Raw genomic sequence first — 17,875 nt, 5'->3', positions numbered from 1 at the left:
TGTTAAAAAGTCAACTACAGATTTGGTTTAAAAAAAGCAAACTATTGTTTTTTTAAACCCCATATACAAGTATCTACTCGTAGCCGAGAATCTTACTTTATACTTAGAGAAACTTTATATTCCAGGCTGATGGTACTTTCTAGTTTACAAAATTGATTGGGTGCACCGAAAAGCCCCGCCCTAAGGGCAGGATCACTTCTTTTGTACCTATTTGAAACTAGCTTTGAAAGTTCATTCACACTTGTCGAAACCAATTAAGTAGTAAAGACTTTATTAAAATTTACAATTGTTAGACGTTGCATTATAGGTATTGGTTTGCTTCAGTAACCATTTTAGATTGGTTTTATTACTAGGTGTACTTCTTTTTGCTAAAAATACCTACGAGTATATGCATTACACTCAATATATTAAATGTACATACATTATATTAAAATTAATAATGTTTTAATTATCTTGAATCTGTATTATCTAATGCTTTTTCACTTATTAGCGCTTTCCTACTTTCAGGCCAATTCGAAAGTACACTGACATCAGAATGATAGGTATTTGAATTATATTGTTTATTTATCGTGCCTCTCACCCGCGCCAATCAATACATGTACGGACAAGGACGAGCGAAATGCACGATATTTGAATGACATCAGTTAGATGCCATTCTAATATAGTGCATCTACATTCGAATTGGCCTATTTATTTATTTATTTTTTTGCAGTTAATATTGTTGATATCTGTTAGTCAATTGTTATATTATATAAGTATTTGCAAATAAAAAAACTTCATAATTTAAGAGACTATTAGAAAATAGCCAATGAAATCCGTAATCTATAAAATAACTTAAGAGGCTCGTGTCAATATTTTTAGACTTCCCTAAACTTTTTCAAAGGCTTTGGTCTATCAGCGGGCTCTGTCTCAAGAATCATTAAATTTTATTGTCGCCAAGAAAACAAATAATGTAATAAAACAAAGATATAACATTAAAATAAGATAAATGATTTATTATATTAAAAATTGAGGAGGTGGGATACTCATAATGAAAAACGGGTAAAAACACTAAAAACATTGTTTTAATATATTACAAACAATTTGTATCTAAAGGCAAATCAATGGTGCACGGCAATTAAAGAAAGAGGTTCAGTCTTGTGAACAGTCGAGCTGTGATGAGATACAGCAGCGTCGCCAACCCTTCCTATAACTGGTGAGGAGTGTACCACATGCACCGGCTGAACGTGATGCAGATGAGTTTTCACTGGTACAGCGTGCACTAAAACCGAAGCCGTGTGAACCACTGCCACTGGCGCATGAACTACATGAGTGCCACCGTGATTTACAGATAGTTCACTCTTGGTCACAGTTGTTTTCTTAGGTTCAGCATGTAAAATGTATACGGGGGCAGCATGCACCAACGGCACAGCGTGGACCAAATGTGTGCTACCATGGTTTATGGACAAATTGCTCTTGGTTACTGTAGTTTTCTTGGGTTCGGCGTGCAAAATATGAGTCGGGTGAACCGGTACCACTGGCACACTGTGAACTGGAACGCTAGCAACCACTTCGCCTCCATGGTTAACTGCTACACTGCTTTTTGTGATGGTTGTCTTAGATGGCAGAGTAATGTGGACGTCTTCGGCCACATACAATGGACCAGCAGCCGCGCAGGCCAAAACAGTAAACAGCACCTAAGGAGTATATCATTCAATTAACGATAACAAAAACTTTATAAAGCAAATGTAGGTATACATAATAGCAGTCGATTTTTTATCTGCAGTTAATCAATCAATATTAGGTTTAAGGAATGATTCATATAAGAATTAAACTATTATGATTTGAATTAAATAAAAAACTAAACCCGATTTTTTTTTAAGTTAGAATTTTAAAACTTACTAAGAATTGCATTTTTGAAGTTGCAAGTGATATGTCCAGAACCAGACTGATGGTGTATAAATCACCAAGGCTTTTTATATATGTACCGCGTTGAAAATTGCCAAACGCCCCAGTTTACCACTTATTAGGGCGCGTTCTTGAATTTCGCGAATCACACAAACCATTGCGACACAAGTAACAGTATTCGTTTTTTAAACCTTGTATAGAAAAAAAAACTATTGAATTGACATGTCAACCAATCGAATAAGACACATGACGTATCCGTTTTCGCAAACCGCAGCTTTGACATTCTAATTGGAAGTTAATGGCAGTCCAGTGAATTGTCCATGTTTTATTTATTCTTTGAAAACTTACGCTCGTGAGTATTTACTATTTTTTGAGAATGGGTAGTACTCGCTAATAATGAGTTGATAACATAATATTTTTTTTTATTCTTGAATACAACACTTTATATTAAACATATACGAATACAATAAAAGAAATGGTACTTAACTAAAATTATAAAATTCGTCGAAACATAAAGTTCTTGTTATTTAAATTTTCCTTTAAATTACTATCAATATACTTACGCATTTTAGCGCTCGAATTTTTAGACTATGTGTTAATCAGATAAAGTCGTATTCAACTGTATTTTCACCATACGCATAGTTTTTACCGCCCGCGGTTTCAATAAAAAACTAAATATAGACTATGCTAATGCTGATCCCACGCATCGTTTTGTGAAAACTGAAGCTTGTTAGTCATTAGCAATTCTGACATACCGGGTATATTGGATGACATGTTTACTGTGGAAGGTGGGCTTAAAACAATATTCAGTAAATTTTGTTTGAATTGAACATTACTCGCCTTTAGAGAAGAGCTTTATACGATCGTGTCGTGGAGGCTGCAAGCGTGGAATATCTTATCTACAGACTTTTGCTTAGTTTTACTTGACTTGCCGTTAAGAATGCCAGACAATTTGTTTTAGGAATTTAGATTTTAAAGGACTATGCAGTGTGATCCTTGTAATATCCCCAAAGAATAAAAGCTTAAATCCCAAACTGAATAAAGCTCAAAGCCCACGTCTTTAAAATAATTAAAATATTCATTCAGTTTAAGTGCAAATTCTTTGTAAAATCGCTTCATTTATATCTTTATTATTAATTTAACTTTTTGTTTAAAATGTCGTAAGCTTTTATCAACAAAGTTTTCATTTAGCTGGGTAAAGAGTTAAAAGGAGACCGAGTCTTTCTGTTGGCCAACTGTTTAGCCGTTACGTTCAGATAGATGTTCAGACAGATTATCTTACTCTGATAAGAACAAAACCCCGTCTGAGCCTACCTGACCTTCACCAGTCCAGCCTGTTGCAAGAGAATAAGAAAATGTTATCTTCATTTTAAATGTAACGAATTTATCAAGGCTTTACCTACATTAACTAAAACGGAATCGTAATTATTTATGCAGTTTTTCGGCTCGTTTCGGGATATGAATTAGAGATTCACTAGATATGAAATAGTAAAGATATGTGACGTTCCACGGCAAAAGGTACCTTATGGTGGCTGGAGCTGCGATTCGGGAAATCAATTAGAGATTCACTAGATTTTAAATAGTAAAGTTATATTATTTATTTATTTACTATATCGTATCTAGTTAATCTCTAATTTATTTCCCGAATCGCACCGTTTATCATTTTTGCGTTAACATTTATCTATGTACAATCGAAGTTATGTTTTAATAGGATTTGGTTTATAATTAATTATCTCTTGCTAGCACAAGTAAGTAAGTACATAGTATCGAAAAACTACGATCAACAACAGGCCATTAAATAACGATGTTCAATGGAATGAAACAAAATTGAAAATGTAACTTCTACATCTAGAATAATATAGGGCTCATTAAAATTATTCTCCTGCTCTTTTTCATTTTATTGTATTCGTTATTTTCAATGAAACATTTAATGGGCATCAGAAAGACGAGTATACTTATAAAGCTGACCTCGTTAAAATGCATTCCTAGGTAATTGTTTGTTTTTTGTGATTCGTTATCACATGTGTGGCAAAGTAATCAAATGCATATTTTGAGTTGTTTCCTTATGTTGTCTAGTAGAATTGACTTTTGAATGATAAATATTCCATAACGTTCATATGTCTGATATTTTACAGTTTTCTTGCGTTGGTGTGGTGAAAGTGGTGAAACATTTTGTGTTTCACTCGGTGGCAAAATTTGTTTAACCCTCGTGCCTTGAAACCCTCGCAACGCGCAAGATTCCACTTTTCGAACCACTCGCTACGCTCGCTACCAAGCACGAGTGGTTAAACAACAACTTTGATCCATTGTAAAACAATATAACTAGTTACCGCGCTGATATTAAATAGGTAGGGTACTGGTAATATCGGTACTAAGAATCTCGACCTTATCTGCAAACAATAAATATTTCAACAATCAGTTATAGAATCAACAAGTAATTGCATAAATGTAGCCTTGTTAAGCGGTGGGCATACACCTATAGAGAAGCTGTGTTCAGCCTTGAACTACAAAGGTCAGGGCACGATCAGACACTATTTGTTTTATGCTGGATAGGTACTGAGGAAATAGTAAATAATCCCTGACTTAAAAAAAATTGCTGTTCTTTATATTGCTAATTTGGTTTAGCTAAAATTGCACTAAATTAGTTGAAGCTACTAGTTCCCGGAATTAAACAATATCGTCGGTGGACGTCCGGCCATTAAAGCGGCGTTGTTTTCCAATTTCCTCTTAAATTTAATTAAACTATCACTGTTCTAAACTACTAACTGACTAAAAGCTTATGTGATACGTTCAAAGTTACGTATAGAAACATGAGGCCTCCAAGAGGGAGAAGAGAAGAGATCTTTCAGACTAATCCTGACAGCTAAATTAAATTTATTAGAATAAGTAATTTGTATTTAACAAACACATTATTTATTATGGTATAGTATAGAGTTCCATCATAAAAAAGTACCTACCTATAACTAATTTAATTAGGTAAAATTCGCTTCTATCAGCTAAGTATATATCTACAACTGTTTAAGAGATCAGAAAGACATAAAATTTAAAATATTGTAAAAAATATCGAATAATGTCACATTGTTCAAATAAAAAATAAGGAAAATATCTTGAGAAGATATTGCTTTGACAAAATACAAACTGATCCAACTTGAAACGAAACCTGTTAATCTTCAAAGCAAAACGGATTCTTTTGATTTCGGGCTAAAGTTTTATAATGTTTAATCAAGAGATTTTCTAAAATATGAGTAGGAGTAGGAGTAGGAGTATTAATAAATGAAGACGATAGTGTATCGAGTAGGTAAATTATTTCATTATTAGGCACCTACCGTCTTAGATTATCAAAATAGCATTAAATATAGGTATATTAAAAAAAACATAATTTAACTAAATCAGGCCCGTAAAGTATTATGAATAAGGGGGTAAGTGTCTGCGTGTTATGCGTGTGTTTTAACTTAACAGCCATATAACATATAACTTATGAATATTTAGGTTTGTAAGGTATTTTATTTTATAAATGCGATTTTCTTTTTTAAGGCGCGGTGTGTAGTAAAATGCGCTTTTTTGTAACCATATTTACAGACTTTTACAAGGATTTCAAGCATTATTTTCTAGTATGTATAACTTTAGTCCTTGAACTACGTTATTGCTTGTCAGAAACACAACGGCTCATTATTTTCTCGATAGAATCTTAAGTTGAAAACATGCTTAAAGCTGTCTTTTGATCCATATTTTAGAAGTACTACGACGAAAATGGATATGAAACTTACCTCATTCGATAGCTTTTAAGTAAATCTTCGTTATTGCTGGTCCTTTTATTGATACGTTAATCTTTTCATTCATACTTTTATGAATTCAAATTTTGCCTACTAAATTACACCCTACGCGGCAATACCTTGCGCCCATTCCCCGCGTCAGTACGCCCGTGGCCACTGCCAGCGTCGGACCTATGCTAGTTTAGTGGACGTTTCATAAAATGTGTAACCACTGTATAAATATGCAAATATGTTATACACACAATGTTTTTCAACATACTTACGAAGAAAAGCAAAATAATTCTTAATTACTGTGACATTTCAGACATTCGCCCGTCATATTGTCATTTTATAACAAGTTGGGAAGCAAAGGCACACACCCATCTAACCAATCCGGAATTCAGTCACGATTGATAAATTGTGTTTAACATATTTTATTAAAGGCTATTAAATTAATCAAATTGAATCATTTTTAAACATATGTGTATGGAATTCAAATACCTATGTGGGAGTGTTTAGTGTATGCTGGTAACCATTTCACCGCTTTTAGTTTCCGAGTTACCTACATGCGTTTTAAGGGAAGTGGTCGAAAAATGTCTAAAATGGTTTTGTGTTTAATATTAGGTAAGGTAGAAGTACTAGTGCTCGACGCTGCACTAGTATTTGACATGGGTATAGTGTGTAGCTTTCAAATAGAGCTCGACGGCTAATCCTATTGTCTATTGTTAAGTAAAACCGCTCGTGCCACGTGCCACAACCACCAGCATAAAAAATACGTACTTCGGTTACTGAGTGCCGGTGAGTCGAACGCTACAGAACCAGTCTAAAATGTGTCATAGAGATGCGTAACAAGAGCGCACCTACACTGGTTTTTTGAGCGTTAGCCCGCGCTCAGGTGCCAAATAAAATAATTAAGACCCTTTTTTGCAGGTAAGTAGCACGTGCGGTTTTACTTAACAATAGACAATAGGATTAGCCGTTGAGCTCTATTTGAAAGCTACACACTATACTTTATGTCAAAGTAATATAGGTTAATTGAACGGCGACGATCTTTCTGTATTCAAATTTAGTTCTTGTCACTTTGACATAAAGTGCCCATGTCGAATACTAGTGCAGCGTTGAGCACTAGTACTTCTACCTTATTTCCGCCAAGTCCGTACCGTGCGTTATGGAAATTTATTCCAAAAAATGCTGTTTTTATATACCACACTGGTGGCAAGCAAGCATACGACCCACATTCACCATAGCCTATGGAAGCCTGCAGCTACGGGGATGTGACACATCATGCCAAATGTTGATTGCTTTTATATAAAATAAAAGTCCTAATACTCGTATATAAAATAAGCTTTCATAAGTAATAGTTACTGATTTTTAAAAAGCACTTTTCAATTAAAAGACATGTCAAGATCGGTTACCTTCTTTCAAGTACTTTCTAATGCTAAAAAAAACGAACTACAGTATTCTTCCTTATTTTCAATACCTACTTGCCCGAAATTGACTTCTAGAATTAGACCAAGTGTGCGACAATTTTGATTGCACACGCAGTGCAAGTGTTAATCATAATTTCATAAAGGTATGTCGTTCAAAATAACACTTGCACTGCGTGTGCAATCAAAATCGTTGCAGAATTTTCTTGGTCTAACTCTATTATATTTTTATGGTAAGTAAGTACTAATTTCTGTCTCATAATAATTGGGTATAATTTGATTAGGTTCTTAGTTTGTCGGGGTATACTCTCATATTGTATATAATTTCATTAAATACTCATTAAAATACGAATTTGCTAATAAACCTTATTTCGATATTAATTGCCGGAAAAAATCCCGGAACTGACAAATCAGAATATTCAGAATACCGATGGCGCCAGAATAAGGATGTAGACGTGCTGCGCGGGAATGGTGCGGCGGGGCGCGCGGGGCGCCCGCCCGCCTGTTCTACCACTCGTCTGCTTCACCCCCTCGGAAACGTAAAACTCAAGTATAAGAGCGCCTTAAGTTTATAAAGTAAATATACAATTCTATTTCCTATCGATATTTCTAGCACAACGCACTTTGCCAATTCAATAGTCAAATATGGTTGCTGCATTAGAAAACGGTGAACACAGGGTCAATGGTAGACACTTACTTTCTTCATGACTCTATCACACTATATTTCATGAGTTAATTCGACAGTTGAATTAACTTCAATTGCTTGGAAATGTGCCCAATTAGTTCGGCCCTGATACTTTTTTGTTACAGTCAACATCATCATTTATTTACAATTTTTCTCCTATAGGTACTAATGTTCTTTAAGATGCAAGAATGAGAATGTTCTGCAAGATGGTCGGATTCCATTAGACAAGCATGTGGTCCCAGCCCACATAGCCCTTGATCGCGTTAAATAGAGGGACATAGTTGTTAGTCACGATCCTCAGCCATGAAGGAACGACGAAGAAGAAGAGAAAAGAATGTTCTTTAGTTCTAAATAGCATCCAAATTCGAAATACCCACTGATCTCGACATTTTTGTCAGTACTGTTCTACACATTATCATTAGTACTTCCAGAGTAGTGACAGTGAAGGTGGCTTCGTTGATAAATAGCTACCTAAAGGTGATTATTTTTACTTAACTGTACTTCTAGCAGATGAAACCTTGGCGTTCTAATTTATGCGACCTAAGGAACGGTTCTAAGTTACATATTTACTTACTATGTTGTTTTCATTGTCATTTATATAAGATGACGAAATTAGACATACTATTGCATGAATAATATATGATGAAAATAGATAAAATATTGCATAAAACATAAGTTATTAGTTAAATACATTTGTTAAAAGTTTAACAATAAGAGTACTTGAACATGCACTGACATACTTACTTAAGGATAACTCACGCTAGACCGGGCCGGGGCCGGGCCGAGGCGTCCGACGTGTCATTTTCTATGACGGCCGTCATCACGTGGTGCTTTCCATAGAAAACGAAGCGCCGGAAGCTCCGGTCCGGCCACGGCCCAGTCTAGCGTAAGTCATCCTTTATCAACCATAGGTACTGAGGTAGTACCTAAAGCTAGATTTGCGCTGCGAAAGGATAATGTGCGAGTAAGAAACGAAACAGACCGCTAGTACTTATGGCAAAATAAAATAAGATTATTAAACAGTATCGCGTGCATATGATCACACCTTACATAATCGGTAAGTAATGACAAGATTTAAGGTCAATGTCACGTTCAACGTCAATTAACTTTTAACATGACCGTCTGACAGATTGAGGCGCCAAATTTTACAAATGCGACGGCTGGCTTTCTCAAGTACCGCTGCATTGCACTGTACTATTGTTGCTGCTTTAAATTAAACTTTATACCACCTCGAATAACGTTTAAATTACTACAACACTATGCAATTAAATACGAGTCTCATATATAAACCAGCCGTGATAATGGAAATTATTTTCTCTCACTGTATTCCGGTGTCCATAACCAATGGTTATGGCTTATGAACTTAATTTTATGTATCTTAAGGTTAATAATTCAACGTATCTTACCGTTGTACTCGTATTAATAACCAGTAAAACTACACAAAGTTGTTGAGTAGGTACCTATATAAATATAATATATATTCCAATTACATTGATTGATGCATTTTACCCGTAAGTGGAATTGGGGCTAATTATCAGCTTGTGCAGTGTCGAAGGGTGTTATTAACTGAATATATTTATTTTGCGAGTATACAAGGACCACACCATCAGGCAGTAATATTAAAATAAATTCATATTTTGGTGTCTGGAAAAGTATTATTAAGTACTTAAGTCATGTGCAATCATGTATACCTATTATATTTATATTTTACACCTACTAGGAGGTCCTTTAGGTAAATCGTGACTTGTTCATTGTAGGTCAATGATTGAATTCTGCCTATTAATGTTAATTGTACAATAAATCGTCATAAATATCAAGCAATTTGTTAAATCTTATAACAATTAAATGTAAGCAGGTCATTGGTTATGTCCTAAAATGGAGATGTGCACATAGTTAAATTAAATACACTCAAAGGGTACCTACCTGATTGATTGGTTTGTAAATGTGATATGCTAATCAAAGCTGCATGATATCTTATAATCTTATTCATTTACAATAAAAATGAAATTGACTTGGCTTAATTTAGTTGACTCATTTTTTACGAACGTATATACGAGTATGTTGCGAGCGAGATGCACCAAAAGTAATAGCATAACTATCAATAGTAGGATTGGCCTCCAGGTTAAGACACTAAAAGGTAAAAAATCCAAGAAAAATGCTTACATCTTAAATGTTCTAAGTAGAGCATTTTAAAAGCTATGAAGAAGCCTGTTTTCTAAGGTGATCCAAAATCACATTTAAATACAATATAATGTAAGTAAAATAACAGTTAAAAAGTGTATTATTATGTAACTTAGAAGTATCAAGTGTTATTTTCACGAGTGAAAAAGTTAATCACAAACACCTCTTAATATATTTATTACCATTATTCTTATTTCTTTAACTGATTCTCATCATAAATCACAAAACAAATTAATCGAAGTCGAATGGTTCCACAAAGCACAAATACAACATGTAACCTTACGCACTAGAATTAGAAATAAAAATGAAATAGTAGTACAACAAGTGGTTTAGGTACATATCAGTGGCTGGCGTATATTATGTCGGTGGCAGATCGTAAGATCAGGCATATCGTGAAATTCCTAGGCATATCGTGAGACGTGAAAATCTTTGACTCGTTCCCTGAGTCCACGGAGCCCCGCGTAGCGGGGCTCCTATTTCTGGGCAGTTTGCCCTTCGGGCATCTGAAGCCACCTAACGAACCTATCTTACCTACATATTGGTTTAATGTGGCTGTCCTCAAAACAATACACAGGAACATTACGATCTGCCTGATCTTACGATCGGCCGCCGACATATAGAACACTATTCCCTCTACTTTACCTATTGTTCGGATAGGTCATATAGTTAAGCCTTTTCCTCTCATAAAGAAAAGGAAATCCAAATTAGCTTCTGCATACCTACCTACCTACAAATGTTTTGACCCGCCCGACTGAAAATTATGCCACATTCGCTTAATAATTTTATATGTAGGTATTTAATTGTGTTCACCGTCCAACCCTGAGGGGCTACCGCGAAAACAGAAATTCGCAAATTACGGGGATCTTTCTCTTTTACTCCAATGAAGGCGTAATTAGAGTGACAGAGAAAAATACCCGCTATTTGTGAACTTCGATTTTCGCGGTTATAGCCCTTGCTACCGTTCTTAAACTCCCGCTGGTTGCTCTATAATATCTACATATTAACGTAGCTAGTTAAAATAACAAGTTTTAATTAGTGGCCCGAAAATGTTCGCTCGTTAAACAGAGTTTGGCTTCGTACCTAGTTTTAAACCTGATATACTGAAACCTTTGGGCAGATAACGGAAATATTTATAGATTACAGGTAATACAGGTTGACTATATAAGCTTATTGTGTTTACAATAAGCTTATAATTATGTTCTGCTTTATTTGCAACAGCATAACTCGCATTATCGTGTTAATAAAAACATGCCTGGTTAATTAAAAAGACATAAATGATATGTCCACGCGCTCACTTGACCTAATACCTAAATTTGTTATTAGTATACTTTGTAATTTATTTAATAGATGTATCGAAACAGGCACTTATCCTAGCAACTTAAAAGATATTAAAGTACAACCGATCTACAAAGGTAAAGGTGAATTAAATAGATTAAAAAATTACAGGCCTATATCTCTTATACCTCTGTTTTCTAAAGTTTTTGAAAACCTTTTATGTGACAAACTAATGTCTCACTTTAACTTAAGTAATTTAATAAATAGGCAACAATACGCCTATCAACCAGGCAGGTCGACGATTGATGCCGCGCGGGACGTGGTAACCAGAGTGACCGGCCATCTCGACGCCGGGCGACAGGTGGCCGCCATATTCTGCGACCTGTCGCGCGCTTTCGAGCTGGTCGCCCATCCTCTGATTCTGGCTAAGTTAGATCACTACGGCGTTAGGGGAAATTACCTAAATATAATCGCTTCCTTTTTAGATGGTCGCAGGCAACTAACTTCTGTCCACGGAGCTAGATCTGACCTGTTGGAACTCGGTGACTGTGCCGTACCTCAAGGCTCCGTTATGGGCAACAACCTGTTCTTAATACTTATGAACGATTTCACAACCGCCACCGATGATGCAGAATTTGTCATGTTCGCCGATGACGGTTGTGTGATCGTCTCAGCCTTAAATCAACAGGAACTTAGATCTAAACTTACCAAGGTAATGAACGACGTCGCATCATGGTTCTCAGTGAATGGAATGATACTGAACGTAGAAAAAACAAATATCGTACAGTTTTGCTTACGTGGGAAAAAAGAACACAACCTAAATATTTATTGCAATAACGAACTTGTTCCCCAGGTGGACGAAGTAAAATACCTAGGTCTCATAATAGATTCTGGATTAACATGGAATCCCCATACTGACTCACTCTGCGACCGTTTGTCTTCTGCCTGTTTCGCGCTCAGCAGACTGCGCCCTAGTCTACATCCTACGAACGTGAGGAAAGCCTATTTTGGCTACTTCCACGCCTTACTAACCTACGGCATAGAACTGTGGGCAACTTCAGCCAACCGCGACCGAATATTCAGACTCCAAAAGCGGGCAGTTCGTTGCATGCGTGGCGTCTCCTGGGATCACCCCGCTCGTGAATTGTTCAAGGATGCCAAAATCCTCACCCTCCCGAGCTTGTATATTCTCGACGTAGCCAAGTATGTGAGAGGTAACCTTGAACAATTCCCAACGCGCGGCGACTCGCACAACTATAACACTAGGCGACGAGGCGAACTGCGTCCACCGAGTACTCGTCTAGCCAAGTCTAAAAAGTGTCTCCACTCAATAGGTCCTAAGATATATAATCACATAACCTTAGACATTAAAAGTGCCACTAGTAATAAAGGTTTCGTGAATAAACTTAAGACTAAACTTATGTCTGAAGCGTACTACTCTGTTGACGAATTTTTCAACGGCGTGCACTCTTAAACTGGTTCACACCACAATTTAACTTTATGTGCCAACATTTATAATTTGAAAATGTAACATACCTACCTTGTACCTAATATTAAATATATAAATGATGTGTTATATGTTATGTAATATCGATGTAAATAGTTGTAAATATGAAATACTGTAATTGACATGTAAAACTATGTTTTATAAAGGAATAAATGAATGAATGAATGAATGAATTATCATCAGATGTGATTGATGAAAGAGATTGTCGTTGATTTTTTTTTTAATATTCAAATTCTATACTGTATCTGTACTGTTCTTTAAATATCCTCGTTCTTTCTGGTATAGTCGCACCAATAAAAGTCTGCAGCGGATTTGATAGCTCACGCAGTGTAAGTGTTATGTATACGCCATAATTTCATAGAAGTTTGACGTTTAAAATGACACTTGCACTGCGTGGGCTATCAAATCCGCTGCAGACTTTTATTGGTGCGACTTTAGCGGCGCTACACCTACGTCTAATCAATAACGTCGCACCTCATTAATTGGAAATTATCGTCATATCGTGTTAAGCTACAAGACTGCAGGTCGTGGCACATCAAGGCAGTTCAGTTTCTCGGTAGCAAAATTAAATAAATAAACAAGAGAAATAACCCTCTTTTCGGCAATCACGTGTGGTTCTGTGTTACTTATAAACTTAGCGATTAAATTGCTCACTTGCAACTTCGTCTCATGTATTTTTAAAGTCAATATCTCTTCATAAAATTAAAGACCAAGATTGCGGTTTTTACAAGCTTTTATTTAGTTTCTCCTGACCGTTGTCTGTAGTCAAATCTTGCAAGTTAAATTTGATCCGCTTCCCGATTTCCGATTGAGCTGAAATTTTGCATACATACGTAAGTCGTATGCAATATTATGGTGTCATCGAGCTGATCTGATGATGGAGACCAGAGGTGGCAATAGGAACTCTGTGATAAAACAACGAAACCTAATTATGTTTGGGGTTTTTAGAATTGTCTCGATGTGTATTAATTGTCTGTGGAAATAAAAGTACAGTCAGCGATAAAAGCTTGTACCAAAAATGAAATTTATGCCAAAAACTTATTAAACGATTGTTCGTTCGTAAAAAATAATAATAGACTTGTGTCTAAAATGAAAAATAGCAAAAGGCTGACGAGGTACGCAGTGCTGTATGGTGCTTATCAGTCTTCTCTATTTACTAGCTTCTGTTATTATTATAAATCGGTTGGCAACATTATCAATACATAATATTTGCATACGGCCTCCGTTACGGCCCTTTAACTACCGGTTCCGCTTGTTGGTAACACGATTTGCGGTTACACTATGTATTGAGTAGGTAATTAATGATATGTGTTTAATCGATGGTAACTCTTTGATCGGGTAGCAAGTAAATACGAACAAATCCACGGAGTTTCAATTAAATAACTGGTTTAGTTTTAGTCTTGGACTGAATAAACTCTGGTCTAGAAATTACTAAATAGCCTTCATGTAGTGTGTTTCAGTTTTTTGTATAATATAAACAGCCTAATACCGTATAAATCTGGGGTGTCTACCCGTTATAGCTTTTGGGGGTCTCCGAGAAAGTGATCGCATGGTCTCCTTGCCCTTATGGTAAAAACGGAAATAATATGGAGGTGTGGATGTAATTATTAGGAGCTGAATGAAGTGTAATTAATACTCTGACTAAGCCAATTAAATTAAACAGTACATTAAGCGAAACATATACCTATTGAAATCCTACTAGAACGCGGCATTACCTGAATTACAATAGCTTATTATGTACTGAAACCCTTTGGTTGGAAGTAACTGGAATTAATGGGACATATTTTGAACATTGATGCCTATCCCCATTAATTTAATTAGACTGACCGTAGGTTTAAACCTTATATCTAAGCATGAATTAACGAATTACACATAGATTAACCTGTAAACTCAATTCATATTTACCTTAATATTTTTTTAATTTCTGAAAATATCTCGACACTCACAAAAAGTCACTCACTGTGTTACAAAAAAAACACTGAAAAGACAAACGACAAGTTGAAACAATTTACTTTCGTTCGGTTACTAATTAAAAAATAATAATCGAAATCAATTATATTGCAAAAATAAAAATTACTAAACATTAGGTCATTAACCTGGGAAGAAAACTAATATATGGATTACCTGACAAGAGTATTTTTGTGCCTATTTCATCTTGAAAAGATAAAAATAAGCTAAGCCTAGCTTTAGTAGAATTGATGAGGAATAAAATTGGCGATGAAATACCGTCATACCAGTGTTTGAGAGATTTGAGAAAATATTTGTAAATAAAAGTGGTATTGTATTTCTATCATTATAATTTTCGAAAATTTGCACATATCGAAATGTACAAGTTTCCGAGAAAATACAATGGAAAAGAATTTTGCACTACATCTCTGTATTTCAGTTTTCGAATGAAAATCGAAAACTTTGCGCACCTCAATCAAAAATACCTATGCATGAATGCGCCGCACACATACAAAGATGGATGAATACATAATTGTAATCAAAATGATTGACATGTTTTGTAACTGTTTCCACGTGGTTTAGACAATTACTTCGATACCGGCACCATTCAGGTTTCGGGTTCCTTGTGTAGGTAGTCAGGGAAACTTGAAACATGAAACGGAGCACCATTTAAGCGTGTAAATATAGTTTTGTTACCTGCTCAACGTCGTTATTCGTAAATATTTAGAACGGGTCACAATATACTGAATATGTCTGAGTCTCACGGAAGTTTTATATAGTTTACCTACATTAAAAAACGCATTTAAATAACTGATTTGCGCAAAGGCGCACACTAACGCCTGATTCTAATCACTAAGTACTTGAATTGAATGTAAAAAGCGTAAAGGAATTTGAACCCTGATAGCCTTTTTATTTATATTTGGGATCAATCTGCTCAGTCGTGAAATAGGTTATAAACAATAGAGCTGCTTGCCCCGTTGTTTGCCAGTGATTTGCATAACCCTTAAGGGTCGGAAAAGCAAAACAAAAAGGTGAATTTAACTTTTTATTCTGTCTTTTACGCTCCTCTTTTGTAGACAACAGAGCAACCGAGATAGCAAGATTTTTTTTTTGTGGAAAGAGAATGCCTTGAATGCTGCCTTCGAACCAGACGAACCAATTATTTCGCAAGACTAGCGAGTTACTTACGCCCAGATAGAGTTTTTTTCAGTAATGTCTTAGTCGTTTATTAACTTTCAAAGGACGAAGTTTAGATCCTAATTTAGAATTGAAAAATATAGTTTTAAAATATGTAATTCACTGATGAGGTAATAAAATAATACAATAAAGGGATAAAAAGTGTCAATTTAGGTTATAATTACATCGGCAAACTGTTACAGAAAATATGGTTTCAAAGTTTAAAATTATGTAATATATGGAAAAATTAGTACTGTAAACTTTATTACCACAATGGAATTTTGACATAATATTAGTACAGTTAGTGATATCAGTATAAAAGAGAATTTTAGAAATAAGTTGGAAAAACAAAAAAGAAATCAGTAATAGTAACAAACAATTTAAGATGGAAGGTCATAAACCTACATAGTAGGCAAGCATACGCAATAACAATTTCCATCATGATACATTTTGTCCAAAAATTATCATTGACATTAACCTTACATGTTTTCAATACACTTATTTTTGTTTTTTTTTTGTTTCAGATTCCTTGCCATCTGGTGGCCATTGAAATGCCAAATCACCAAGCGCCGTGCACGTCTGATGATCGTATTCATCTGGATCTTCGCCGTCCTTGTCACTACTCCTTGGGTGTTCTTCTTCGACTTGGTGGTGGTGTTTGAAGACAACCCTCATGTTCTCCTGTGTCTCGATGTTTGGCCAAATCCTTTGAGCGAAATCCTATACTTTGTGATTGGAAACTTGATTTTTTGTTATATCTTACCGATGCTTCTCATTACCATGTGCTACATACTCATCTGGATTAAAGTTTGGAGAAGATCTATCCCAACGGATACCCAAGACGCTCACATGGAAAACATGCAGCAGAAATCCAAAGTGAAGGTCGTCAAAATGCTCGTTGCCGTTGTGATCCTGTTTGTTTTGTCCTGGTTCCCGCTTTACCTCATATTCGCGAGAATAAAACTTGGCGGACCAATTCAAAAGTGGGAAGAAGAAATGTTTCCTGTTGTAACACCACTTGCACAATGGCTGGGTTCATCAAATTCTTGCATCAATCCCATCTTATACGCATTCTTTAACAAAAAGTATAGAAAGGGTTTCGTTGCTATTATCAAAAGTAGAAAATGTTGTGGAAGGTTACGTTACTATGAAACCATTGCGCTGCAATCATCGAGTACATCAACGAGAAAGTCATGGCATTACAACAATAACAATCATCCATCAATAACACGAAGATCACCGCCCGTTGACAAGAATGCCGTATCGTTCATATTCAACCACACGGGAGTATAAGATGGGTGTGAGCTTATTGTTCTGGAACCAGTCTGCATAGCCATCCATCATGTTGGCACGCGCTGTTGGCGCACCGTACCTATCAGCATATCGATAAATACGACTTATGTTAAGTAAAGTTTTGAGTTCTGCAGTTTGATGTTGTCCGTGCTGGTGACTATTCCATACTCGTAGGTAACAAGAACATAATCAGTTGATGTTTTAGTACTGTGTAACTTTTATACGTAAGTCGTCTAAAGTACCTATAAAGTGTTAAGAAGATTATTTTTACACTGATTGTACTTTTGTATCGCGGAAACTGCGAAACGCACATATAGCACAAAGTGTATAAAATATGTATAACAATAATTATTATAAAGCTGTTTTTGCTTAGATTCAAAATCGGAGAAGCCAAAGTTATTTTGACGTTCAACGTGATTTTAGTTTTGTATTTGTAGGCAACTGGTAAATAAAATACGTTTTTATCTGTTTGATTTCATGAGATAAATCTTACATATGTACTTATAATCACCGTATAATATATTTCAATACGTATAGTTGTATAACTTATACTAAATTTAATAGATAATATTGCAGTACAAATACTGGTAGAAAATAAGTTTTTGAAAGTGGTTGGTAATAACTAATGATAAAATATTAAAATAAATCTAAATATAACAAATTTCGTAGCATGTTAACTAATATTTCAACGTATTTGAATAATTAATTAAGCGACAGTATAATTTGAAACTTTAAAAAATATATA

The 17,875-nt window shown here is 35.3% G+C and overlaps 2 protein-coding genes across 2 annotated transcripts in view; one reads left to right on the top strand and one right to left on the bottom strand.

Moving 5' to 3' along the window:
- The window catches only part of LOC134676414 (neuropeptide SIFamide receptor-like), a 114,031-nt gene extending 96,489 nt beyond the window's left edge, over window positions 1-17,542 (top strand). Inside the window, exon 3 of the mRNA XM_063534806.1 lies at window positions 16,362-17,542. Coding sequence (XP_063390876.1) covers window positions 16,362-17,130 — 769 coding nt within the window. The 3' untranslated portion in view covers window positions 17,131-17,542. The remainder of the gene's footprint in view (window positions 1-16,361) is intronic.
- Window positions 1,071-2,088, bottom strand: LOC134676638 (uncharacterized). The gene is made up of 2 exons (XM_063535038.1): window positions 1,882-2,088; window positions 1,071-1,676 (listed from the first exon to the last, which is right to left on the bottom strand). Exons 1-2 carry the CDS (start codon window positions 1,891-1,893, stop codon window positions 1,101-1,103), a joined length of 588 nt encoding a protein of 195 aa, XP_063391108.1. The 5' UTR covers window positions 1,894-2,088; the 3' UTR covers window positions 1,071-1,100.
- Window positions 17,543-17,875: the final 333 nt, after the last annotated feature.

This window comes from Cydia fagiglandana, chromosome 2 (genome assembly GCF_963556715.1).
Source record: "Cydia fagiglandana chromosome 2, ilCydFagi1.1, whole genome shotgun sequence".
Lineage (NCBI taxonomy): Eukaryota > Metazoa > Arthropoda > Insecta > Lepidoptera > Tortricidae > Cydia > Cydia fagiglandana.
Note: the sequence above shows the minus strand (reverse complement) of the source record. Positions and strands in the feature narration are given on the sequence as shown.